Source organism: Saccopteryx leptura, chromosome 4 (assembly GCF_036850995.1).
Source record: "Saccopteryx leptura isolate mSacLep1 chromosome 4, mSacLep1_pri_phased_curated, whole genome shotgun sequence".
In the NCBI taxonomy this organism is placed as follows: domain Eukaryota; kingdom Metazoa; phylum Chordata; class Mammalia; order Chiroptera; family Emballonuridae; genus Saccopteryx; species Saccopteryx leptura.
In genome coordinates, this window is record NC_089506.1 from 224,161,964 (window position 1) to 224,188,636 (window position 26,673).

General features: G+C 48.6%; 2 protein-coding genes across 4 annotated transcripts in view; both read left to right on the top strand.

Moving 5' to 3' along the window:
- The window catches only part of LOC136404021 (lysine-rich nucleolar protein 1-like), a 360,920-nt gene that overhangs the window by 202,772 nt on the left and 131,475 nt on the right, over window positions 1–26,673 (top strand). The gene's annotated exons all lie outside the window — the stretch shown is intronic.
- Window positions 4,358–5,302, top strand: LOC136402596 (probable G-protein coupled receptor 139). The gene has a single exon (XM_066380095.1). It carries the CDS (start codon window positions 4,517–4,519, stop codon window positions 5,300–5,302), a length of 786 nt encoding a protein of 261 aa, XP_066236192.1. The 5' UTR covers window positions 4,358–4,516.

Consider the following 26,673-nt stretch of genomic DNA (forward strand, 5'->3'; position numbering starts at 1 on the left):
CAGGGCGGTGTCTGCAGCTGGAACCGCTGGGGGGGGGGGGCAGTGACCCTACAGACAGCCTTCCCTGCCTCTCTCCTGGGAGCCCTCAGACCAGCACCCCCTGAACACCTGCTGACGCCATCCGGACGCCAAAGAGACTGAGCCCCGAGTCCAGCTGTCATCGTCTTTCCTCGTCCCCTCCCTTCCGCTCCCAGAGGGGAGCAGGTCACAGCGAGGGAAGCGGTAGCTTCCAAGAGGCCATGCCCCCCCCCCCCCGCAATTCAGTCTCCGATCCCCGTCTGACCTACATGTCCTGGGAGCAGCTGAGAGGACACGGGGTGGGGGGGTAGCTCGTGGTCTCGGGGAGTCATGGGTGTCTGCAGGTCACGGGGGCTGACCTCCTCGTGCAGCTGGAAGGGGGACGCATTCCAGTCACTGGGGACGTGGCTGAAAGAGGGGAGCGGCTCTCTCTTGGAAACCCACGAGAACATCAGTTAGGCTGCAGAGACAACGGGTGTTCAGAATGTCGTCCCAGGGACTGACTCAGCTCAGACGAGGAAACTCTCCGCCCTTTTCAGAGGAGCTGCATGGGCCAGCGACTCTGGGGTATCGGTGACCTGCTCTTGGTCATGGTACGGCCGTGGCAGTCACACAGTGTGCCTGGTGTCAAGCCTAAATCCTCTGGCAGCTCCAACGTGAGCTCTTTTTTTCTTTACAAATTCTCTTGGCTACCTTTGGGGAAAAGAAAAAACAAAAAGGAGGAACGGATGGAAAAATAATGTGTTACCCTTTAAACTATCACTTTTCCTTTGGGGAATTTATTTAATAGAAATATACAAAGATGCTTAACTAAGGTCTGCGGTGGCCAAAAAATAAAATAAGCACTATTTAGTCATGAATGAATATCCCGTGACTATAATTAAAATAGAAAAAAAAATCCATGATTTCTTTTTTGAGAGAGAGAGAAATGGACACACAGGAACAGACAGGCGGGAAGGGAGAGAGATGAGAAGCATCAACTTGTTGTTGCGGCACCTTAGTTGTTCATTGATTGCTCTTCATATGTGCCTTGACCTGGGGGCTCCAGCTGAGCCAGTGACCCCTTGCTCAAGCCAGCGACATCTGGGCTCAAGCCAGGAACCATGGGGTAATTTTCAAAGACAAAAAAAGAAAAGAAAAAGAAACAGAGCGGAACTACGAGATATAAAGTGAGAACTCCCAGTCAGTGCTTTGTTCCCAGCTGCCTCTCCCAAGGAGTCTGCAGGGACCTCTTGTCCTCACAGACACCGACAATACCCCTGGGAGACTTTGACCCGTGCCTGGCAGGTGACCGTTCTGTGGTGGGGTCTGACAGCCTGTGCTGTTCCCTTAGCCTCTTCCCCCCACACGCTGCAAAGTGCAGGAAATTAATTCCCCCGAGAAGACAACCAGGAAGCTTTGCAATCACCAGACATGGGCTCCGGACCTCGCAGGAGTGTCAACCTGTCCAACGACACCGCGGACGGACGGGATGTGCTTTCCAGAAGCATTGATGTTTGGATCACGAAATTCACTGGGGCTTGCTTGGGTAAGACTGGCGGGGTGTCCACAACAACAGACTCTTTGTTTAATGAGAGGGAAGAACTGAAATGGAACTTCAGGCAGTGACAACTTGAATTTCTTCACTTCCCCCCCCCATTGTAAATACGCACAGATTCTGTCAACACCACTATGTTGTTGGGGGGGGGACAGGTCACTGTGGAAAGGAAAGGAGTTTTGATGTGGGGAATTAACTGTGAATGTCAAGAGTCAGGAGTTAAAAACTCTACCTTCTCAATCCTACTCTAGAAAATCAGTTCACAGGCATGTTTCTTTCCCCTGTGGGCCTCGGTCGCCCACACATCTGTCTCGTCCGAAGGATCTCCTAAGTGTCTTCATGGCGCCCCGCGGGATCTACGGGAAAAAAAATAGGAAACTTAGTGTCTGCGGGTTAGTCGCTCAAGAAAAGGCAAGTACTAGGAACTGAAGAAAATGTCAAATAGGAACGCCTAGCAATATAGAGTTGATGACTTCCTGACCTAAAGCATTCATTAGGCGGGGCAGAAATGTTTTTAAAGAATTTGGATATGTACACATTTCTACACGTATCCAAACATGTGTGTAGATCTCTATTGTAGAGATATGTCTGTGTATGTGTGCATATGAATAAATAGATTGCACTAAGTTTGCACAGTGGAATGCTAGAGTCATTAAATCAGGTCAACCAGATCTGTGTGTATCAACCAACACAAGCCTCAGAAACGAATGCTGAAGGTAAAAAGCAGCATGCTGGATGGTAGATTCAGTATAAAAGGAGGTAAAAGGCCCCGGCCGGATAGTTCAGCTGGTGAAAGCATCATCCCCAAGCACAGAGGTTCGATCCCCAGTCAGGGCACATACAGGAGCAGATCGATGTTCCTGTCTCTCTCCCTCTCTCCCTTCCTCTCTCTCTAAAATCAATAAAATAAACAATTTTAAAAGTAATGTTTTTTTAGTGAAGAAGAAAGTAGAAGGACACAGCACGGTCCTGAAGAGGCAGCTCTGTGCCTGCCTCCAGGGAGAGAGAGAAAGAAGGAGGGAAAAATGAAACTGCAGCGATTCATTTTTTTAATTCATTTATTTCTTTTAATTGGATTTATTAGGGTGACACTGGTTAATGTAATTATACGGGCTCCAGGTGCCCGATGCTACAACACAACTCTATACACTTTAATGTACACTCACCCCCCAAGTTAAGTCTTTGTCCTGCACCAGTTTGCCCCCATACCCTCCTACAGCAATTTAAAAGAGGACTTCAACTGTATCTATAGTGTTGTTTCTTTTTTTATTAAAAAAAAAAAGTGACCCTGGCCGGTTGGCTCAGTGGTAGAGCATTGGCCTGGCATGTGGATGTCCTGGGTTTGATTTCCAGTCAGAGCACACAGGAGAAGCAACCATCTGCTTCTCCAGCCTTCCCCCCTTTCTCTCTCTCTCTCTCTCTCTCTCTCTCTTCTCCTCCTGCAGCCATGGCTTGATTGGAGCGAGTTGGCTTGGGGCGCTGAGGATGGCTCCATGGCCTCCACCTCAGGCACTAAGAAGAGCTCTGTTGCTGAGCAACAGAACAATGAAGCAGTGCCTCAGATAGGCAGAGCATCGCCCCCTAGTGGGCTTGATGGGTGGTTCCCAGTCAGGGCACATGCAGGAGTCTCTCTGCCTCCCTTCCTCTCACAGAAGCAAATATAACAAAATGTTAAAATTTGTTTAACTTGAGTACCCAAGGGTGTGTATATTACAAGACATTTTTTACATGTGAAGTATTGTTTAATATTTTAAAGAAAAGAAAAAAAGAGATTTCTAGATTCCAGCACTGTCACTGGAGTTCAGACAAGGGACATAGTTCTCTGAGAGCCTTGTTTGCAAAATAGGATTAATAATGTTCAAAATTCAGGGTTGACTCTGAGAATAAATGAGCACAAATGTGTGCAATGACATCCAGATATTATTCATTGGAATAGCATTCTAGAGTAAGTCCCTATTGACTTTCCAGATGTGTGTTATTCAAAAAGACATTTGTTTTCAGAACTAATGAGAAATTATGTGGATGCATTTTGCAAACAAATCTGACCCCAAGGAAAATAATGTAGTGCTACTCTCTCTGCAAAAACTCTACTCAGCTATATTATACGGACAAACGTAAGCAGGGTCACTTACTAACTGTGATTGCCCTGACGGAGGTTATGCATGGGTGTTTGGAGACCAAGACTGGAGAGAAAATTTACTTTTCTCTGTTTTTATTTTTTAATTGTGTATCATGTGTGTAGATTACCTGCTTGGGAATAATCATCATAATTTATCTTTAAATTAATTGGAAGGTCATGATCTTCTCTGTTTCTTCAATTCTAAACCTATCTAAAAAGGAAAAGACCTGAAATCCAATTTCTAAAAAGGTTCTTAGGAGGTCATTTGGCCCAGTCTCCTGCCTGAATTCCTAAAGCAAGAAAAGCCATTCGAGCCTGGTAGTCTCCATGCAGCTGGACAAAAGAAAGATCATGGGATCTGGGATGAGTGTATCCAGGTGTGGTCTCTGTCACCCTTGCTGTGTGACTCTAAGTAAGTTTCTTAAGCTCTCTGAGCCCCCACTGTCTGTCTGCAGTGAGGACCTGTCCTGACTGTATGAAGAAAGAATAAACAATATGAGAATAAAACTGGGTAAAACCAGGACCCAGATGTTCATGTGAGGCGCTATGTGTGGTGCAGAGAGTAACCCTTGAAAGCCGTGGTCCTGTTCCTGCAGCTTTCCTGGGAGCACCCCCCAATAAACCCGTGCCCTGGTGTAGCCCACAAAGTCACCCTGCTCCAGAGATAAAGCAGCTCTCTTCTCTCCACAGCCAACATCCTGACGGTGATCATCCTCTCGCAGCTGGTGGCCAGGCGGCAGAAGTCCTCCTACAACTACCTCTTGGCCCTGGCAGCGGCCGACATCTTGGTCCTCGTTTTCATTGTGTTTGTGGACTTCCTGCTGGAAGATTTCATCTTGCGCATGCAGCTGCCCCAGGTGCCGGACAAGATCATAGAAGTGCTGGAGTTCTCCTCCATCCACACCTCCACCTGGATCACCGTGCCCCTGACCGTGGACCGGTACATCGCTGTCTGCCACCCGCTCAGGTACCACACGGTCTCCTACCCCGCCCGCACCCGCAGAGTCATCCTGGGCGTGTACCTCACCTGCTTCCTGACCAGCATCCCCTACTACTGGTGGCCCAACATCTGGACGGAAGACTACACCAGCACCTCCGCGCACCACGTGCTCGTCTGGGGCCACTGCTTCACCGTCTACCTGGTGCCCTGCTCCATCTTCTTCGTCCTGAACTCCATCATCGTCTACAAGCTCCGCAGGAAGACCAGCCTGCGCCTCCGAGGCTACTCGACGGGGAAGACCACTGCCATCTTGTTCACCATCACCTCCATCTTCGCCGCCCTCTGGGCGCCCCGCATCGTCATGATCCTCTACCACCTGTACGGGGCGCCCGTCGTCGGGAACCGCTGGCTGGTGCACGTGGTGTCGGACGTGGCCAACATGCTGGCCCTCCTGAACACGGCCATCAACTTCTTCCTCTACTGCTTCATCAGCAAGCGCTTCCGCGCCATGGCGGCCGCCACGCTCAAGGCCTTCTTCAAGTGCCAGAAGCAACCCGTCCAGTTCTACACCAACCACAACTTCTCCATCACCAGCAGCCCCTGGATCTCACCGGCCAACTCCCACTGTGTGAAGACGGTGGTGTACCAGTACGACAAACACGGAAAAGCTGTGAGAGTCACCCCATGACACCCCCCGCCCCAGGTCTGGCATCTTCTGCCTCGGCCTGATCTATGTCCAGATTGGAGTGTGGCCCAGCTTATGGCTCAACAGCTCCCTGTGAGAATGCTGCCTTGACTTCCTCCCTCCGCAGACAGACTGAGCCACTCTCGGACTGGCAGACGACAGAAGGTGGAAGAGAAGAAGGAAGACCGCGAGTCGCTTGTTCCCTTGGTGCGGTTATGGTCGCAAAGCCACGGTGCCTACCGGTCTGAAGATGCCTTTGGGGGTCAGGCCGTCATCCTGTGGCCCCTAAGGATACCCAGTAGAGAAGTGTGTGACATAGTCTGGGACTTAGCCTTAACCCCATCCGCAGTCACTGGGCACCGCTGATGAGTTATGTGACGTGTCAAGCTCAGTAGCACCGTAGCCTGAGCCGCCCCGCCCTTCACAGAGCTGAGGTTATTATCCATTCCTTCCCTGTTCTCTTCCCAGCAGCTAGCGACGCTGTCTGATTTGAGGTTTTTTTTTTTTCAAGGGACCCTTTGTCCTAGAGAGGGCCTTGGACTTGAAGCGGCCTTAGCAAGCACCTCCAGCGACAGAATGACTCTGTGAGGACAGGGTGGTATTGAATCCCATCCAGACTCTGGCCAGAGCTTCTCTGGAAAGGTTTTTAAACCCGCATCACTCTGCCCCTCAGACCTAGGGTCTAAGATGCAGTCTTTCTATTTGCCATGACGTATAAATTTTGTCTATCTCCTCCAAAGCAAAGACCCTGCCTGGTGCATGGGAGGAAAAGAGGATTTCTTGAGCCCAGAAATAATAATAATAATAATAAGCCCACTCTTGCCACTGTTTCGATCTGTCCCGTGTCAGCTGTGTACAGTTCTTTGGGTCCAAATAGCTTCTTGTTTTGGGACCACTCGAGCTTCCCCGAGACGCCTTTGACACACAGCGTTGCCGACTCTGCCATGACTTGAAAAGCCCTCTCCAAACTGTTTGATTTGAGGTGACTTCCGAATTGTACTTCAGAAAGTGTAGCTCTCCAGGTGCGCAGAGCCATCCTCCGCTCGGCCTCACTGTCCAGCTGGCCTGGCCGCGCTGCCGCAGATGCTGCCGCAGCCACGTGGGGGGGGGGCACTCTGCCGCAGATGCTGCCACAGCCACGTGGGGGGGGCCGTGCTGCCGCAGGCATGTGGGGGGGGCGAGGGGCTGTGCTGCCGCAGATGCTGCCGCAGCCACGTGGGGGGGGCACTCTGCCGCAGATGCTGCCACAGCCACGTGGGGGGGGTCGGGGGGCTGTGCTGCCACAGATGCTGCCGTAGCCACGTGGGGGGGCCGTGCTGCCGCAGATGCTGCCGCAGCCACGTGGGGGGGGGCCGTGCTGCCGCCGATGCTGACGCAGCCACGTGGGGGGGGAGGCGGGGGGTTGCCGTGCTGACGCAACCACGTTGGGAGGGGGCGCTCTGCTGCAGCCACGTGGGAGGGGCGTGCTGCCGCAGATGCTGCCGCAGCCATGTGGGGGGGGGCGGGGGGCTGTGCTGCCGCAGATGCTGCCGCAGCCACGTGGGGGGGGGGGCGCTGCCACAGATGCTGCCGCAGCCACGTGGAGGGGGGGGCGCTCTGCCGCAGATGCTGCCGCAGCCACGTGGAGGGCGGCCCGTGTTGGCCGCTTGTGTGTGCTTCGCTGCACACGGCACAGAAGGGTGGTGCTCATTCTTGGTGAAGCTATTTAACCCAGATCCTTTGCAAAATGATAAAATGTGCATTTATTTCTTCATTCTCCCTTTTGCCCGTCCGAAGCAAGAACAGTTCGAGGTGGTGACGAGTAGCAGGCTCCCCGGGTATTACCACTCTTACGTGCGTACGCGCATGCGCACACACTTGACTATATTAGCTTTTATGTATCCAGTGAGCTGTGTGTGTGTGTGTGTTCTTTGTTTTATTTAGAAAATCATTTAATGGGGTGAAAATTAAATTTGATAAAAGTACACAGGTTTCAGGTGAACGTTCCTATAGCATCAGAACTGTGGATTATGTTGTGTGCCCGTCACTCAAAGTCAGATCATTTTCCATCACCTTCTGTTTGTCCCTCTTTACTCCTCCCCCACTCTTCCTCCATGTCCCCCTTCCCCAGGGAACCACTTCACTTTTATCTGTGAGTCTCAGTTTTATATCCCACCCATGTATGAAATCATATAGTTCTTAGCTTTTCTGATTTACTTATTTCACTCCGTATAATGTTATCAAGGTGCATCTATGTTGTCGTAAATGACATTATGTCATCATTTCTTATGACTGAGTAGTGTTCCATGTATATATGTACCACCTCTTCTTTATCCAGTCCTCTGCCGAGAGACACTTTGGTGATGTGTTTTAAAAGGTAAATACACACTAGAGTTCCTTTTTATTTCTCTCCTAGATTCCATTTCTTCCAGAACAGTTGTGGAATTGGGTAATATTCTTGATGACCAAACAAAAAGGAGATGGTCTACCTGGATTCCCTGGTTCCTCAGGCATTTTTTTTTTTTTTCATTTTTCCGAAGTTGGAAATGGGGATGCAGTCAGACAGACTCCTGCATGCGCCCGACCGGGATCCACCCAGCATGCCCACCAGGGGGCGATGCTCTGCCCATCTGGGGCGTTGCTCTGTTGCATCCAGAGCCATTCTAGCACCTGAGGCAGAGGCCACAGAGCCATCCTCAGCACCCGGGCCACCTTTGCTCCAATAGAGCCTTGGCTGCGGGAGGGGAAGAGAGAGAGAGGAAGGAGAGGGGGGACAGGTGGAGAAGCAGATGGGCGCTTCTTCTGTGTGCCCTGGCCGGGAATTGAACCCAGGACTCCTGCACGCCAGGCCGACGCTCTACCGCTGAGCCAACCAGCCAGGGCCTCCTCAGGCATTTTTGTTTCTAATTAGAAGACTGGTCTACCCTTTCACAGGGAATGTGTGATGCACGAGCCCAGTAAAAAGAAGTCCCACTGCACCAGAAGCCCTAAATGTCAGCCACAGCCCTCCTACCTACTCAGTACAATATTAGGTCCCGTTAGTCCCGATGATCCTAATTCCTTCTTCTATTTGATAATTGCAGTAGAGTCTCGTCTTACCCAAAGATTATGTTCTAAAGTCAGTGCAACATATTTTTTTTTTAAAAACCAGCAGAGCCAAAGCTACCTGGGCAGTGTCTCCTGGAAGGAGCCACACTCAATCCCTTCAAAAATCTGACACAGCTAAGTCTTTCTCCACCAGTAAAGCAGGTGGATGTGGGGGGGGGGGGGGGGTTGGGGGGATGAGGACAAGATAGAGTTGGCTTGTGTTCAGGGGCCACAATGTATGACTCTGAAGTGTCTGTGAATGTGAAGATCGGCAGGATGTTCCCATTAGAAGAGATTCAGGGACGCTGAGTGACGGAGGGACAAGCAGGTTCCTGTCCCCCACGTCACCCACTCCTCAAAGCGTTTGTGTATTCAGTGGAATGGCGGGCAGACTCCCCACCTCCCTCAAATTGTATTTCTCTCTGTGGTTTTTTTTGTTTTGTTTTGTTTTGTTTTTCAAGCGTGTGTGGCCAGATGTGTGTTCATTTCATGTGTGTATGATACCCTTTCACCCGACTCCCTTACGAATGAACGTTAACCAAAGGCTACCTACACTGAATATATATAGAGAGAGGACTATATATTTATTTTATAAACCCCTTTGTTGTGAAAAATGTTAGTCTGAGCTAGACGTGAATGAGCCACAGCACAATAGATATATTTTAAAAGGTTAGGTGATTCTTTTTTTCAGAACCTACGTAAGATGGAAAACGGAAGTGTGAATCCTTAACGCTCTTCTCTGTGGTATTAATTCTATGTGAAAGTTCATTGTTGATGTTTAAAAAGTAAGAACTGGGTGTGCGTCTGGAATCTTTATTCGCACACTCATTTCTGTTAACAACAGAGGTTGTATGAAGTAGGATTGTGATCTCTTTTTCTTCTGACTATATTTTGTATTTGGGTAAAATAATATTTAAAAAAGGTCTGATTCTTTTTAACATCTGTGTTTCCTCATGTTTTATTTTTCAGTTCCCATTCATTCTCAGTATTATTTTTTATTAGTTTCAGAGGTACAGCATCGTGGTTAGACAATCATATACATTACAAAGTGTCCTCCCTGATATTTCTAGTACCTACCTGGCACCGTACCTAGTTATTACAATATTAGTGACATTGCGATCTTAAGTCCCCATGACTGCTTTGTCACTGCCAATGGGTCCTTCTGAATCCCTTAAAACAATTCTTGAAGGCACACTCTCACTTACTCTCGTCTGATAAAGATACATACGAATGTCTGTTGGGTTAGGTTGATACATGTTTCCAAAACTTTACCCCAGATAGTCGAGGGACTTCTGATTTATTATTACTGATAGTAATAATTGTGGACAAGAATGAAAATGATTCTTTAAAAAAAAATTTGTCTTTTTATTCAGGCCAGTTTTGGAAATAAAGCCTTGAATTTTGAAGCCTGTTCTCTAAACAGCGGCTGTTGAGGGCATTTAAGCAATTGCCTTAATCGGGTTTTTGTGATGCTTCCTACAAAGATTGTTAACTGTCCCCCACCCCCTTGCTGTTTAATTCGTGTCCTTCCTTGGATGTGCAGTGATGCTGCAGCACACACAGACTGTGTCTCTTTACCGACCAACTCGAGCACTGAACTGTCTCACGGGGAAGGCGAGGAGGAGGAGACAGACAAGCCATACAAACACAGGTCGTGAACAGGCACGAACTTCCACTCTTCAAACACTGCAGTTGGAGATTCCTTTGCACAGCTGGTACCTCCTGGTCCGATGTGGGGACCTATCTGAAGTGAATAAAACAAGCAAAAAAAAAACAACAAAAAACTTTAATGTTAGGTATTCCGGCTCAAAGAATGGAATAGAGTATTATAACAGAAAAACAGTAAATATTCATATTTTCTTAACTAGATAATACATCGTGTTTGCACTTGTTTGTACTATGATCAATTCTAATATGGTGTTTTGGGACTTGCATATATGTTCAAGGTATCGCAGAACTCTGATTAAATTTGTTTAAATGAGCACCTTACTTGTACTTTGTGCTGTGGCTAGAATGAGACCTGAGTCTTGCCTGCATCCTGGCTAGCCAGACATATTTTAGCATTTAAGACTACTGAACTTGGTTTCTAATTATCCTGGATGAGGTATAAATCTGAATTCCCTTATAATCGTTTCCTCTTTGTGACTTCAAGACAGTGATAGCTAATCTGATGTGGAAAATCTAGCATAATGGCTAAGAGCTCAGACTTCGAAGTCAGACGATCGTGGTTCTTGCCACAGCGCTACCATTTATTAGATGTATGGTTTTAAGCAAAGCCTTGAAGATCTCTGGAAGACTATCCTCAGGTAGAAAATGGCACACAAGTTAATTTTTTTTCCAGTTGCCCGTAAGGTAAGTAGAAACATTCATGGTCAAGAGATCAAGGTTCCGAGTCAGTTATTATGGGTTCTAACTATGCAGGCTCTGCCCCTTTCTAACCGTATCACCTTGGACAATGTCCTCAATCTCTCTGAGCCTCAACTTCCTGTACAAAAGTCAGGTGAATAGTAATCCCAATACATACCTCATGGAGTGATTATTAACAGTAAAGCTGCCTGACCAGGCGGTGGCGCAGTGGATAGAGCGTCAGACTGGGATGCGGAAGACCCAGGTTCGAGACCCCGAGGTCGCCAGCTTGAGTGTGGGCTCATCTGGTTTGAGCAAAAATTCGCCAGCTTGGACCCAAGGTCGCTGGCTCCAGCAAGGGGTTACTCGGTCTGCTGAAGGCCCGCAGTCAAGGCACATATGAGAGGGCAATCAATGAACAACTAAGGTGTCGCAATGCGCAACGAAAAAACTAATGATTGATGCTTCTCATCTCTCCGTTCCTGTCTGTCTGTCCCTGTCTACCCCTCACTCTGACTCTCTCTCTGTCTCTGTAAAAAAAATAAAATAAAAATAAAAATAAAAATAAAAAAAAACAAAACAGTAAAGCTAAAAAGAACTTCCAAGTATACATCCTTTCACAGGGGAGGATGGTTGGGCCACAGGATATGGCCTGTGATCTCAAAGCTCCAGACATGATTAACAAAGGAGAAATAGAGAGAGTGCACAGCCACCACCTACTGAGGGGGAAGGGGACCGTGACGCCCGCTGGGCACCCTGTGATGAAGAAGAGGCCCAGGAACACTGAGCGAGCTCCCCACCGAGAAGTGAGCCCGTGTTCTGTGATCCTGAAGTCTCCAAATGACTAAAGAAGAGCCAGAGAGGTGTCCAGTCAACTATTATGTCAGGGGTCCCCAAACTATGGCCCACGGGCCGCATGCGGTCCCCTGAGGCCATTTATCTGGCTCCTGCCGCACTTCCAGAAGGGGCACGTCTTTCATTGGTGGTCAGTGAGAGGAGCCCATTGACCATCTCATTAGCCAAAAGCAGGCCCATAGTTCCCATTGAAATACTGGTCAGTTTCTTGATTTAAATTTACTTGTTCTTTATTTTAAGTATTGTATTTGTACCTGTTTTTTTTTTTTTTTTTACTTTAAAATATGTGCAGTGTGCATAAGGATTTGTTCATAGTTTTTTTTATAGTCCGGCCCTCCAATGGTCTGAGGTACAGTGAACTGGCCCCCTGTGTAAAAAGTTTGGGGGCCCCTGTACTATGTGATGGCGAAGTAACTGGTGAGCCAGAAGCCCACACATGGGGAGAGAAGGGTTCTCCAGCTGCCCCGTGATGGACGAGGACTGCCAGCAGGTGGAAATGAGTCGTATTCCTGCATTACGGGCTTCTCAGAAGACGTGCTAGGAAGTCCCGAAGCAATCACGGAGAGCAGTCAAGCATGTGACGTAAAAGATAATGTGGATCTTGGAAATAACTCTGCTTTGGAAGAAATCGAGTGGAAAAGAAGAGTGAATAAAATTTTATTTGATTTTCATATTAAAGATTTTTAAAAGGTATCTATATTTTTAAAACTTTTCTGCAAAATCCTCGTTAAGATTTTCAATGTCATTGTTTTTGCAAATGGTTTTATCCACAGACTTCAACTCTTCGTCCTTCTCAAGTTTAGATAGACGCTGGCCTTGTAAAACGACGGCCTCGTTTCTGTCCATGGTGCTGAAATCAATTTGGGAACAACTTTGAATTGAGCAAGAAAGGCAACATATAGATTGAGAAAACTTCGTGGAGGAAGATCCGAGATGATGGCTAAGTAGGTGAAAGTTACTCTCACCTCCTTCTAGGATGAAACTGAAAGTACAGCTAAATCATAACAATCGACGTGAATGACCAACTAAAGACTAGCTGAACGGAAGTCTCAGAACCCAGGATCTACAGAAGCCGCATACGCTGCAGAAAGGTTAGTGATGCAAAACAGGAAGGCCCAGCACCCACCTGTGATGGTTGAGAACCTGCAGGACTGTCTTAGCTGCACAGGGTCCACTGGAGAGGCAAGGGGTCTCAGCCCCAGGGAGGGCTCCCCAGTCCAGAGCGCCAGAGCTGGGAAGAGGGTTCCGCATAATAACTGACTGTGAAAACCAGCAGGGATTCTGCCCACCAGGGAGAGACAGGGGTCTGCTAGAGATGCAGGCACCCTCTTAAAGTGCCAATAAACACACTCGTGGACATTCACTCTGGGCTCTGGGAAAAGAACAGCGGCTCAGAGGGGACTGGAGTTATAAAGGGGGTGATAGGGTGGTATGGCTTCAAGCAGAGGGCTAGAGGGACAGTCACCGATGTCCCTGTGTGCTGAGCCGCTCTCCTACACCACCCACAGGTGTCATCTTTCCTGGGTCAAGCACCCCCTCCTTATAGGGCATCAGCCCAGAAGAATGCACCGGCCTTACCCTGCCAACTCCACCCTGCTGAGCTTGTGCCCCGTGGAGGAATCCTCTGGTGGCGTCCAGCCTGAGCCTGTGGTGCAGTCTTTCTTGCAGGACCCACAGGAGGGCAGGCTCAGAAGGTGTCAGAGACACCCAGGTGAGACTGGATTGTGTGGCTGTGGAGCAGGGGCCACTGTCTCCATGCACCTGACCGGTGCCACCATTCTGTTCAGTGTCCTCCCATCCAGACAGTAACCTGTTCCAGCCTGATACAAACCTCTGGCCTCACCCTGACGACTCCCCGAGACCCTGCCCTCTCCCCACCAAGGCCACCGGGTCCCAGGCGGGTGGTGGCTGGTTCTGGAGCACCCGGATACTTTTGCTCAGTGGCCTCAGACATGGCACTGGCCCTGAATCTAAATTTGTGTCAACCTGGTGAACGCAACGTTCCCCTACCTGGTGACTTACTGTAAACCCACCTCACATAACCCACCCACCTCCAGAGGGTCTTCCAGGAAAGGAACCTAACGGGCAGCTGGCAGGTGTGGATCTCTGGGCTCCCCGGGCCTTTTGCTGACCTCTCCCTGGTTGGCTACTGGTGGACACTGACTTTCATATGTAGCATGGCCTCTCCCAAACACATCAAAGTCCAACAGAATCAGTGATCAACTGGGGATCACCTTGTAGCTACTAATAGGTTGCTCAGGGTTGGTCACAGGCAGCGTCTGACATTGACCTAAACTGGAGTCCCTTACAAGGGACCCCGGGAGCAGCACACTGGTGACAGGCTTCAGGCCGTATCAGAGCATGAACCAACTCGATCCACACACATTCAAAGGGAGCGCTTAGTAGGCACTAGGCATTTTTTGGACAGATTTTGCTTCATAGAATCAGCCCTTGCATAACAACTCACATACTGTAGGTTGGTCAGCCTTCACACTCAGCTAGCCTAAGGGTCAATCCCACCCACCAATAGGTCAAGACTCAACTACAACAGGTGACCTCCCACAACCCATACAAGGGACACTCTTGAAGCCCATAGTTCAGGTGATCAGGGAGACTGAGCATCACTGTGGACTACTAGATAAGGCCGCCATGCCAAACTGGGAAACATAGCGTATTTGCTTAATACACAGAAACAGATAAAGAGAGGCAGCCGAAATGTAGAAACAAAGAAACATGCCCCTAACTAAGGAACAGGAGATATAACTAAGTGAAATGTAGGCAAATAATCTACCAGATAAAGAGTTCAAAACGATGTTTATACAAATACTCTGGAAACTTAGGGGAGGAATGAATGAACTTATATGTGATTTCAACAAGTGACCCCACTTCAGAACAAAAGCCCAAACAGACTGAAAGTAAAGGAATGGATAAAAATATTTCCTGCAAATGGAAACAACAACAACAAAAAGCTGGGATAACAATACTTTCGTAAAATTGTCTTTGAAACAAAGTCTATAAGAGACAAAGAAGGACATTACATAATGATAAAAGGATCAATCTAATAAGTGGTTGTAACTCTTGTAAACATCTGTGTACCCAACATAGGAGCACCGAAACATATAAAGCAAATATAGACAAACAGAGAGGGAGAGGTTGACAGTAACATAGTCATTGTAGGGGATTTAACACTCTATTGTCATCAATGGATAAGGTCTTGCAGACAAAAAAATCAACAAAGAAACACTTGCCTTAAATGCTACCGTAGACCAGATAGATTTAACTAATATGTTCATAGCGTTCACCCCAAAGTAGCAGAATATACATTATTTTCAAGTGAACATGAGACACTTCCCAGGATAGACCATATGTTAGACCACGAAACAAGTCTCAATAAACTTAAGAAGATTGAAATCATAACAACTATCTTCTCTGACTATAATGGGATAAAACTAGGAATCAGTGACAAGAAAAAAATGACAAACATGCGGACACATGGAGGCTAAAAAAACATGTTAATAAACAATGAAAAGGTTAACAATGAGATCGAAAAAAGAAATCAAAAGATACCTTGAGAAAAATTAAAATGAGAACATGAAACCAAAAATCTATGTGACAGAACAAAAGCAGTCCGAAGAGGGATATTTGTAGCAATATGAGCCTACCTCAAGAAACAAAAAGCCCTGGCCGGTTGGCTCAGTACTAGAGTGTCAGCCTGGCGTGCAGGAGTCCCAGGTTTGATTCCTGGCCAGGGCACACAGGAGAAGTGCCCATCTGCTTCTCCACCCCTCCCCCTCTCCTTCCTCTCTGTCTCTCTCTTCCCCTCCCACAGCCGAGGCTCCATTGGAGCAAAGTTGGCCCGGGCGCTGAGGATGGCTCCATGGCCTCTACCTCAGGCGCTAGAATGGCTCTGGTTGCAACAGAGTGACGCCCCAGATGGGCAGAGCATCGCCCCCTGGTGGGCATGCCGGGTGGATCCCGGTTGGGCGCATGCGGGAGTCTGTCTGACTGCCTCCCCGTTTCCAATTTCAGAAAAATACAAAGAAAAAAAATTCAAATTAACTCTCTAACTTTACACCTAATGGAACTAGAAAAGAAAAAAAAAAAGCAAAGCCCAAAGTTAGTAGAAGGAAGGAAATAATTGAGATAAAAGCTGAAATAAACAAAATAGAACCTTAAAGAATGCAAAAGATCAATGAAACCAAAAGCTTGCTCTTTGAAAAGATAAAGAAGATTGATAACCACAGTCATCAAGACAAAAAAAAAAGAGAGGATCAAGTAAAATAAAATTTAAAATATCCTGACCTGTGGTGGCGCAGTGAATAAAGTGTCGACCTGGAAAGCTGAGGTCCCCGGCTTGACACCCTGGGCTTGCCTGCTCGAGGCACAGATGGGAGTTGATGCTTCCTGCTCCTCCTCCCTTCTCTCTCTCTCCTCTCTAAAATAAATAAATAAAATAAAATAATTAAGAATAAAAGAGAAGCGATGACTGACACCACGGAAGTGCAAAGGCTCCTAAGAACACAATACTAAAAAAACATATGACCACAAACAGGGCAATCTGGATGAAACGGTTGATTTTTCTAGAAACATACAATCTGAATGAACACAGTATAACCAATGAAATCAAAGCAGTAAAGAAAACATAGAGAAAGAGGCAGGGTCACAGGAAACAGACATCTGTAAAAAGGAAAATGGAAAGAGGGAATTTGATCAAAGAAGGTGAAGGGATCACCCAAAAACATATAGACATAATACATATATTTGGACAATAGGGTAGCAATAACCAGAAAAACAAGAGAGAGGTAGAGTTTGGGGGAGGGAGTGAAAGGGAGGAGGGGGTGGAGGTGGGAAGACTCCGCAGGGGGCATGGGGGGCACAGCGCAGGGGGCGTGGGGGGCACAACCCAGGGGCCAGAGGGCATTACACTGAGTGGGCTCTTGAAAGCGTGTCAACACAATAAATTACAAATCAAAATTAAAAACAACCTGCCAACAAACAAAAGTCCTGGTCTAGATGGCTTCACGGGTGAATATTGCCAAACATTTGAAGAAGAACTAACACCTATTTTCTTTACTTGCTCCAAAAAGTTCAAGAGGAGGGAGGGTGATCATGCTTCTTTTCCAAGGGCAGCATTATCCTGATTCCAAAACCAAATCAAAGACACCACAAAGAAAGGAAATTACAGGCCAGTGTGTCTGATAAACATAGAGGCAAAAATTCTCAAGAAAATGTTAGCAAACAAAATCCAGCAATACCTTAAAATGTTCATATACCATAATCAAGTGGGATTTATTCTTGGGGTTGCAAGGTTGTTCCAATAGCCACAAATCAATACATGTGGATATTGATTAATATCCACATTTAAACAAAAAATAATAAAGAACAAAAATCATATGATTATATCAATAGATGCAGAAAAAGCAATTGACAAAATTCAGTATCCACTTAGAATAAAAACTTAAAGTGGGAATAGAAAGAACATGGCTCTACAAAATCAAGTCCATATATGACAAACCCACAGCTAACATCATACAAGTACCCACTGGGTGGACTCAGCTTCTTTGACACTGTTTTCTTATCTGTAACGTGGGAGTTAACTTTATCGCATGGCCAGAAGTTTTAAATGACACGATACACGTGAAGAAGCATGCAACATAGTAGCCGGCACAGGGTAAGTCCTGCAGAAATGTAACTGTTACTCCTGAAGGGAAAGGCAGGAAGGAAAAGCGCTAGTTTCCCCCTCCTCGGCAATGTGCTGTGAATCATGTAAGAGTTAACCCAGACATGCGTTCACACACACAGGCACACACGGCCGCACGCACAGACACGTGGCCCTCCAGGCGCTGCCCTTTGATTTCTCTCCTAAGGCAGGAGTGGAAATAGAGTCTGGCAACTGTGCAGCCCTAATTACATTTTCTTCGTGAAGAAGGGTCTGGTGGAGGACAGCTGCCGTCCGGGGCTACGTGACGGCCAGGCCGTCGTGCAGGCAGCCGTGGCAAAGGCAGCGTGCAAATCCCGGGGCTCTGGGACCTGAGACGCAGCAGACCTGGCAGGTCCCTCGGGAACCTTCCCAGATCGCTGTCCCCGCCTTGGGGAAGAGGCTTCCCGCACAGGGCTGGGACGGCCTGGAATTCTGCAATCCATCCCCTTCTCCGGGGCCCCCAGGGACTGGAGGCGGGAAAAGGAGGGCTCGGGGACATGTTCCCCATTTCCTGGGAGGCGGAACGGGCAGCCCGGTGTGGAGAGGGGAGGAGTCTGAGAGGCGGAAGCCGGGCCCAAGGTCGACCTCTGACCTCACTCGCTGTGAACACCGGTTTCCTCGGCTGAAGAGCTGGAGGTGGTGTCGTCTGCAGGACTGGACGGGCGGACGTAGCCAGAGCGCTCAGCCGGTCCCTGATGAAATGCAGCCACTATACAGTGTGTCCGTAAAGTCATGGTGCACTTCTGACCGGTCACAGGAAAGCAACAAAAGATGATAGAAATGTGAAATCTGCACCAAATAAAAGGAAAACCCTCCCAGTTTCTGTAGGATGATGTGGCAGCATGTGCACATGCGCAGATGATGACGTAACACTGTGTATACAGCGGAGCAGCCCACGGCCAGGCCAGTAGAGATGTGGACGTACAGAGGAAAGTTCAGTGTGTTCTGTGGCTTTCTAGATTCGAATCCATGACCAAAGTGCAACGTGAATATTGGCACGTTTATAACGAAGTGCCACAACATTAATCACTTAAAACAGGGAATCACAGATGTTATTCACTCTGTTACATCAGACGTCCTTACCCGTGTGTGGCAAGAACCTCACTATCATTTGGATGTGTGTAGGGCAACAAATGGAGCCCACATTGAACTGCACTGAATAGCTATGAAACTGGGAGAGTTTTCCTTTTATTTGGTGCAGATTTCACATTTCTATCATCTTTTGTTGCTTTCCTATGACCGGTCAAAAGTGCACCATGACTTTACGGATACAGTGTGTGTGTGTGTGTGTGTGTGTGTTTTACAACAGAGACAGAGAGAGAGAGAGACAGAGAGAGGGACAGACAGACAGGAAGGGAGAGATGAGAAGCACCCAGTCTTCGTTGTGACACCTTAGTTGTGCATTGATTGGTTTCTCATATGTGCCTTGACTGGGGGGCTACAGCAGAGCGAGGGACCCCTTGCTGAAGCCAGAGACCTTTGAGCTCAAGCCAGCGACCATGAGGTCACATCTGTGATCCCACACTCAAGCCAGGGACCCAGCACTCAAGCCAGATGAGCCTGTGCTCAAGCTGGTGACCTTGAGGTTTCGAACCTGGGCCCTCCGCATCCCAGTCCAACACTCTATCTACTGCGCCACCACTTGGTCAGGCTAACCACTGTAATTTTTTTTTTTTTTTTTTGTATTTTTCCAAAGCTGGAAACAGGAGGCAGTCAGACAGACTCCCGCATGTGCCCGACCAGGATCCTCCCGGCACGCCGACCAGGGGGCGATGCTCTGCCCATCTAGGGCATCGTTCTGTTGCAACCAGAGCCATTCTAGTGCCTGAGGCAGAGGCCACAGAGCCATCCTCAGCGCCCGGGCCAACTTTGCTCCAGTGGAGCCTCGCCTGCAGGAGGGGAAGAGAGAGACAGAGAGGAAGGAGAGGGGGAGGGGTGGAGAAGCAGATGGGCGCTTCTCCTTTGTGCCCTGACCAGGAATCGAACCCGGGACTCCTGCACGCCAGGCCGACGCTCTACCACTGAGCCAACCGGCCAGGGTCTAACCACTATAATTTAAAATCTTTGTTTTTTCATGAGGCAAACATTATTGAGCTCTGCACGTGTGTCAGGTATCGTTCAAGCTCAGAAGACATGGATAGATCACTTAAACCACGTCTCTGCCTTTGTGGAGCCTATAATCCAATGGGGGGAGAAGAAGTCAGCATGCAAACCAGTTAGGTAAATTCAGTGCATGTCACGCACCCTGCGTGGAATGATGCAGGAGAACAGGGCAGGAGAGGAGCCAGACTGGGCCAAGAAAACAGGCAAAGGACCTAAATGGACACTTCTCCAGAGAGGACACACAGATGGCCAACAGACATATGAAAAAATGCTCAACGTCACTAATCATCAGAGAAAAGCAAATTAAAACCACAATGAGATACCACCTCACACCTGTCAGAATGGCGCTTGTGAACAAAACAACACAGAGTAAGTGCTGGTAATCAGCCAGGCCCAAACCTGCTCACTTTTCACCACGCCAGGGTGCCTCTTTGTAACCCTGCCCTGTACTTGAGAATGCGTAAAGCCAAACCTCAGAACTGAATGGGCGGTTTTAATGCTTAAACTCATAGAATAATTCCTCAGTTCAAACCCTGGCTTTTTGTCTTGCCCACCGAGTAACCCTCCTTCTTAGTATTCACACCCTTAGGGAAACCCCTCCCTTTCCTGTGCACGGGACCCACGACCTGCTTCTAATCCACAGAGCGTGACAAAAGGGATGGGGTGTCCCTTGCATGACTGCAACGGGTACAGAAGATTTTGACTCCTGTTTTGCCAGGAGACTATTACCTCCCAGCTTGCGTATTTGGATAAGGCAAGCTGCCGTGCTGGAGAGGCAACAGACAGGAGGAACGGAGGGGCCCTCTCACTCCATCCGCCGTGAGGAATTGCAGCCTCCCAACAGCCACGTGAGTTTGAAAGCAGGTCCTGCCCCAGTTGGGCCTTGAGGTGGCCAAAGCGCTCATGGACACCTGGGTTGTAGCCTGGGAGAGACCCTGAGCCCCCTCACCCAGCTGAGCTCCGTCTGAATCCCTGACCCACGGACACTGTGAGATAATACACGTGTGTTCTTCTAAGTTGCTGAGCTTCGTGGTCGTTTATTAAGAAGCAATAGATGACGAAGACGCCAGAGGCTCGCTCTGTATCCTCAGGTGTCAGGCAGCATCAGACGCACATGTAACTGAGAGCAAGGTTCACAGTCCTCCAGAAATGTGCCCAGTCTGTGCTCAAGGGTGCAGGGTCCATAGCACGGCCATATCCTTCCTCAAAACGTACATCCTCAGTGTTTAAGAATACAACGTTTAATTAACATTTAAAAGTAAGTTTTAGTTTATAATAAAGGAGAAGAGAAACCCTTAAATGTGCCCATCAACAGGGGAATGACAAAAAACAAGGTAACCAAAACACAGTAAGATTTGTTATTCATGAAGTCCACGAAGTGCTTAACTGCCATTTAAAAATAATAAAATAAGTCTATTGTATATATGATATATCTACTGACACGGCAAATATTCAGACACACACTGCTTATTGAAATTGAAAAAAAACAGAACTGTTTGATACATCGTTTATGTTTAAATAGGAATCTACTCTACACACACACACACACACACACACATGGATACACACATATGACATTTATCTCCAACAGATACATAAACATGTAGGTAGTGAAGAACACAACATAATGGTTTAAGGACCGGGCTCTGGAATCAGACTCCTGGCATTCACCTTGCCGGTTATGTTGTCTGTGGGTCATGCAACCTTGTGACTATTTCTGAAATCCTTTCCGCCTCAGTTCCTCATCTGTAAGAAGAGAATTAAAAAAGCAATACTGTAAACGACATTCATATCATAGTGCTGTGGGGATGAGGTGAGCTGAGGAGGCTGGTGACTCATCAGCTCTCAGTGGGTGGTCCCTGTTATCAACACTACTGCGATGGTTGTCATTGCTATTATTATTATTGTTCTGGAAAGAGAGACACAAAGCTAAAATCAGTAATTACATCGAGAAGGGTACGGGGATAAGAGTGAAGGACTAAGGGGCTTTAGACCTCTGTGGCATTTTCAGTTTTTGCAAGAACGAAGTTGCAGGCATTGCGTGACTCATGATCACCATCAATGGTTCGGGGAGACGGTACAGGTGCCCGGGTATCACGTGGCATGAAGCAGGGAGCGGTCTGCTCTCTCCACAGGCCGGGATGGTGTCCAGGCAGGCTTTGTGGAAAATCCCGCTTACTCCAGAGTCACTGCACCCCCACACACACACACACACACACTGATATTTTCTCTATATACAGGTGCTGCTCTCTGCCACCTTTGCCTAATGAAGCAGGCAAGGAGGCCCCTGTAAGTCCCCTACAGGTTGACGAAGGTCTTCCTGAGAGTCTGGGGCAGGCTCTCACGGGCTGTTCCCAAAGCTCCCTGAGGTCCCGCTAGGAGGGCGGGCCAGTTGCCATCCTTGGCCGGCCGGGCCTTCGAGGACACCGAGTGAGCTCTTCCAGCCTCGTTAATAAGCTCCCAATGAGCTGTCTTCTGACTCCTGGACGTTGCTGCTGACCGCTGCAGAGGGCAACCTGGGTCTTTCTGGGGAAAGGGTCTGGCTGGTCATGGTCATCGACGACTACTTCTGCCCACCTACCTTCCCTTGTCTGCTTAGCCAGACAGCGCTCTAGGCTGGCAGGGGGTGCCACCTGGCCTGAGGGGACCCACGGGAGGGCCTCTCAATAACCCAGCACCTTGCCTGACCTGTGGTGGCGCAGTGGGTAAAGCGTCAATCTGGAAATGCTGAGGTCACCGGTTCAAAACCCTAGGCTTGCCTGGTCAAGGCACATATGGGAGTTGATGCTTCCTGCTCCTCCCCCCTTCTCTCTCTGTCTCTCTCCTCTCTCTCTCTCTCTCTCTCTCTCTCTCCCTCCCTCTCTCTCCTTTCTAAAATGAATAAATAAATACATAAATAATTTTTTTAAAAAGTTATTTAAAAAAAATTAAATTAAATTAAAAAAATAAAAATAACCCAGCACCTTGGGGATCAGACCACATTTGGGCTCGAATTCTCTCCACATCCTGACCAACTGGGCTGAGTGCCTATTGTGAACGAGGAACAAATTCACCCGGAGGAAGCAAGTAAGTGGACCAATAAAGGTGGGAGGAAGCCAGGAGAAAAAACATTGATCAGCACTCTCCTAATAACCTGTCTGTTTACCCTTCCCGTGTATTGTCTCTTATTTAAAAAACTTTTTTTATTTTTTAATTTTTTTACTTTTATTACTCAACAGTCTTACGTCTTCACTATGATTAGCGACTATTTTCTTTATGAGAACACTGAGGCTCAGAGAGGTTCTGGGGCTTTCTCGATATTGCACAGCTCAGAAGCTAACGCGGTCAGACCCTGTTCCATGATGGCCGTTTTCACGTATGAGAAAACTGAGGCTGGGGAGATGGAGTGGCTTTCCCAGGGAGGGGACACGTGACCAGACACAGTGCAGTTATGGTTTCTGAAGTCCACTGTTGAGTTCTCCCACCTGGCGTGATGCCCAGAGAGACAGAAGCAGCATCTCAACCTCCTCCTCCTCCCTCACTTGAAGGCCGGACCAGACATTTCCTGCAAGCCGGTCTTGGATTCATCCGTAGTAGAATCAAACTGGGACTCGATTAAATGCGTGTCAAATGCAGATTCCTGGGCCCTGCCCCTGGTCTGGGAATCAGACGCTGTCCCCCTCAAGTTCAGCAGTCTGCACTTAAAAACAAAATACCCAGAAAGAGTCTCGTGGGCCCTGAAGCTGGCGTCCACATCAAGGGCGTCGGCCCGTCTTGACTGCCCCGTCTTGATCGTGATCTGTGAAGGACAAGGAGCTTTTGAAAGAGGCTTATTTTACATTCGGGAGTCAGATTGTTAAATTCATTATCATGTTTCATTTATGGAGTCCATTTATGTCCTCTTAATCGGTGCCCTAGTGCTGGCCAGCCAAGAGTCTTTGGCTGGTTGTTCACTCTCCCCGGTCATTCTCCTCGCCCGGGGTTTTGAGAAGAATCTGGTCGGGGCGCTGAAGCAGTGATTTTCAACCGCTGTGCCACCAGAATTTTTAAAGCATGCAATACCTGTATATTTAGTCAGCGGCACTGACCTCTTTTCTCTTAGGTTGTCGAGTAATAAAAATGACAACAGCCAACACCATTGCTGTCTGGCGTGAATGAATCAAAATTATCCCTATTTTGTCAGATCAGCACACACACACACACACACACACACACACACATACAAAATATATGTATGTATGTATGTATTTTTGGTGTGTCACAGAATTTTAATAATTGGTTTATGTGTGCCATAAGATGAAAAGGGTTGGAAGTTGCTGCCAGACTCCCCAGGTTCAAATCCCTGCTCCCCCAGTCTCCAGCTGTGCCCCTGTGACCCACTCTAGATCTGTTTCCTCACCCGCCCAATGGGGTGGTGACAGTTCACCCCTCACAGGGATGTGCGGGTGTTAAACATGCTCATTGAAGGAAAGCTTATAGAAGACCATCTGGTGTAGAGTAATTTGTAACTTCATAAAGGTTAGCTATTGATATTAAAATCTAGATTTCCAGGTTTATTTATTTATTTTTAGCAAGAGAGACAGAGAAAAAGGACAGATAGGGACAGACAGACAGGAAGGGAGAGCGATGAGAAGCATCAATTCTTCATTGTGGCATCTTAGTTGTTCATTGATTGCTTTCTCATATGTGCCTTGATGGGGGGCGGGGGGCTACAGCAGAGTGAGTGACCCTTTGTTCAAGCCAGCGACCTTGGGCATCAAGCCGGTGACCATGGGGTCATGTCTGTGATCCCACGCTCAAGCCTGTGACCCCGCACTCAAGCTGGTGAGCCCGTGCTCAAGCCATCAATCTTGGGGATTCAAGCCTGGGTCCTCTACATCCCAGTCCAACACTCCGTCCACTGTGCCACCGCCTGGTCAGGCTAGTTTTGTTTTGTTTTTTATGTAGCCATGGCAACATCTCCCTCCCTGGACCTAGTGGTAACTGCCCCCCATGGACTGACAGGGTTGCTGCTGTCATCCCACATAAAGCGCCGAATCGTCGGGCCATCCCCCACGGGCATTCTTCAGCGGGCCTGCGGGCCTCTGGCTTCGGCACTGGTAACCCTGAGGGCCTGATTGAAAGGACATGTCCATCATGGCTCCTTTTCAGTGTCAGGGGCTCCGACACCCTTATTCCAAAGCTCCAGCTCAAGTCTTCCCCGGCCGGGGGCTCCCCAGGCCTCAGCACCCACGTTTCTGGGGATGGACCTGGAAGAAGATGCTCCTTTGAACCCGAACTCCTGCTTTCGTGCCCAGGAGAGTGGCTCGCCCCTCCCCTCTGCAGCGCCGGCTCTGTCTAGCAGGACCGTGGCGGAAACTCAGTGATGACACACCATCCTGCGCTCAAAATACGTACAAACCGAGCGGCAGCTCTGGAGTGGTCCTCCGGAGGTCAGCTCCCCTGGCTCACTTACCCTCTCTGCTAGTTTAAGCTTAAAGGTCACTTCCTCCAGGATGCCTCCCTGGCCTGAGGAGAATGAATGAGCAGCCCCTCCCTCTACGTGCTCCCAGGCCCCTGGAGTCCCTGCTGTCCCAGCACTGACCACATTGGGTCTGGGAACCTGTCCACTGTCTCCCCTTATAAACCAGGAGACCCATGAGGTTAGAGTCTGTGCTGTTCACCACTGGATCCTCGGCACCGGACAAAACATTATCCCGTTCAGCGCTCGATAAATATTTGTGGACTGGATGACCAAAAGCGGGGATTCTGTTGAAATTGAGAAGAGGGCCCAAAATCCCGTTTATAAAAGGAGAAAGAGAAATTAAGTCTATTGCACACAAAAATTAAGGGATATCTCAAAATGAATATCCCCTATTTTTGGTGAGCAGTGTCTTCGCTGAGCACCTGACCTACGACCTGTGACACTTCCCAACCACGGTTGGAAGCAGGCATTGCGAGGCCTTTTACAAGGGAGACATCTGAGGTTCAGAAAGGTTAGCAGCTGGGTCTGAGGCGAAGGAGCCAGAGCTCAGGTCTCGGCAAAGGTTCTCTGTGAAGGCGCCAGCTCGTGGCTCTTTCGGGGTCGTGTTCGTACCGCCTCTGTGGCGACCACTCAGCTCCGGTAACAGCACAAAAGCTACAATATGTAAATCCGTGGGCTTGGCTGTGTCCACAGTAAAGTTTTATTTACCAAGCAGGCAGCTGGCAGGCTCTGTCCCGTGAGCTGCCTGCAGTTGGTGAGCCCTTGAGCTACGGGAACACTGCTCTAAGGAAGGATTGAACACGGGTCTCTCCATTACGTACTCAATCCCGGCAGATGAAAAGCTGGAGAAAGACGGAGGACCAGCAGACCTGGGAGAGCCCCAGGAAGGGATGTGTATTTGGGGGAGAAACAGAGACAATTTAGTCAATCGGATCATTGACGCTCACTTACGTTGCTGTTGTGGTGGTGGTTGTCTACTCCTCCAGTAAACATTTCCATGTTTTTTTTTTTTGTTTGTTTTTGTTTTATTCATTTTTAGAGAGGAAAAAGAGAGAGAGAGAGAGGGAGAGAGAGAGAGAGAGAAGGGGGGAGGAGCTGGAAGCATCAACTCCCAAATGTGCCTTGACCAGGCAAGCCCAGGGTTTCGAACTGGCAACCTCAGCATTTCCAGGTCGACGCTTTATCCACTGCGCCACCACAGGTCAGGCCCTCCAATAAACATTTATTGAGCACCTGCTGTGTACGCAGCCTCCGCTAAGTACTCAGGGGCTTCAAACATGAATAAGGTCAGTCTCTGGCCCCTCAGCGTGAAGGGTGGTGAGTGGAGTGACATGGGGCATTTTATCTCAGCCATTAAACGTTCACTGAGCACCGAGACGTCCTGGAGGTGAGACCGCAGCGCTGAGCACACCGAGGCTCAGTCTCCTGCTCTCCGGGGCAACCTGCAGCCCAGCTGCACAAAAGGGACGTGAAATAATCATCACAGAGAAAAAGATCTAATTACAAACGAGGGTAAAGGCCACAAAGGAAGAGGATGTGATGCTACGACAGAGAATGACAAGAGCCAACTGGTCGAGGCTGGGGGACAGGGAGGAACCCTCGGAGGGATGCAAAACGCCCCGGAACTGAGCCAGCCCAGGGCAGATGCAGTCACAGGGAGGGCCTGGGAGGGGCTGCTGCTCGCTGTGACCTTTCGGCCCCCCTTGGAAGGGTCCGCGAATCTGCAAAGGGCAGGGGCCAGGCTGCTAGGTGCCCCTGCAGGAGCTCAGGGGGTGATTTCCTGTTGACACGGTACAGGCGGCGTCCCCTAGGATTGTGACAGTTCAGGGTGTGACGGCGTCCCCTAGGATTGTAACAGTT

Bases quoted from the DNA above. Each gene is read 5' to 3' on its own strand.
- LOC136402596 (XM_066380095.1), top strand. From the start codon at position 4,517: ATGCAGCTGCCCCAGGTGCCGGACAAGATCATAGAAGTGCTGGAGTTC.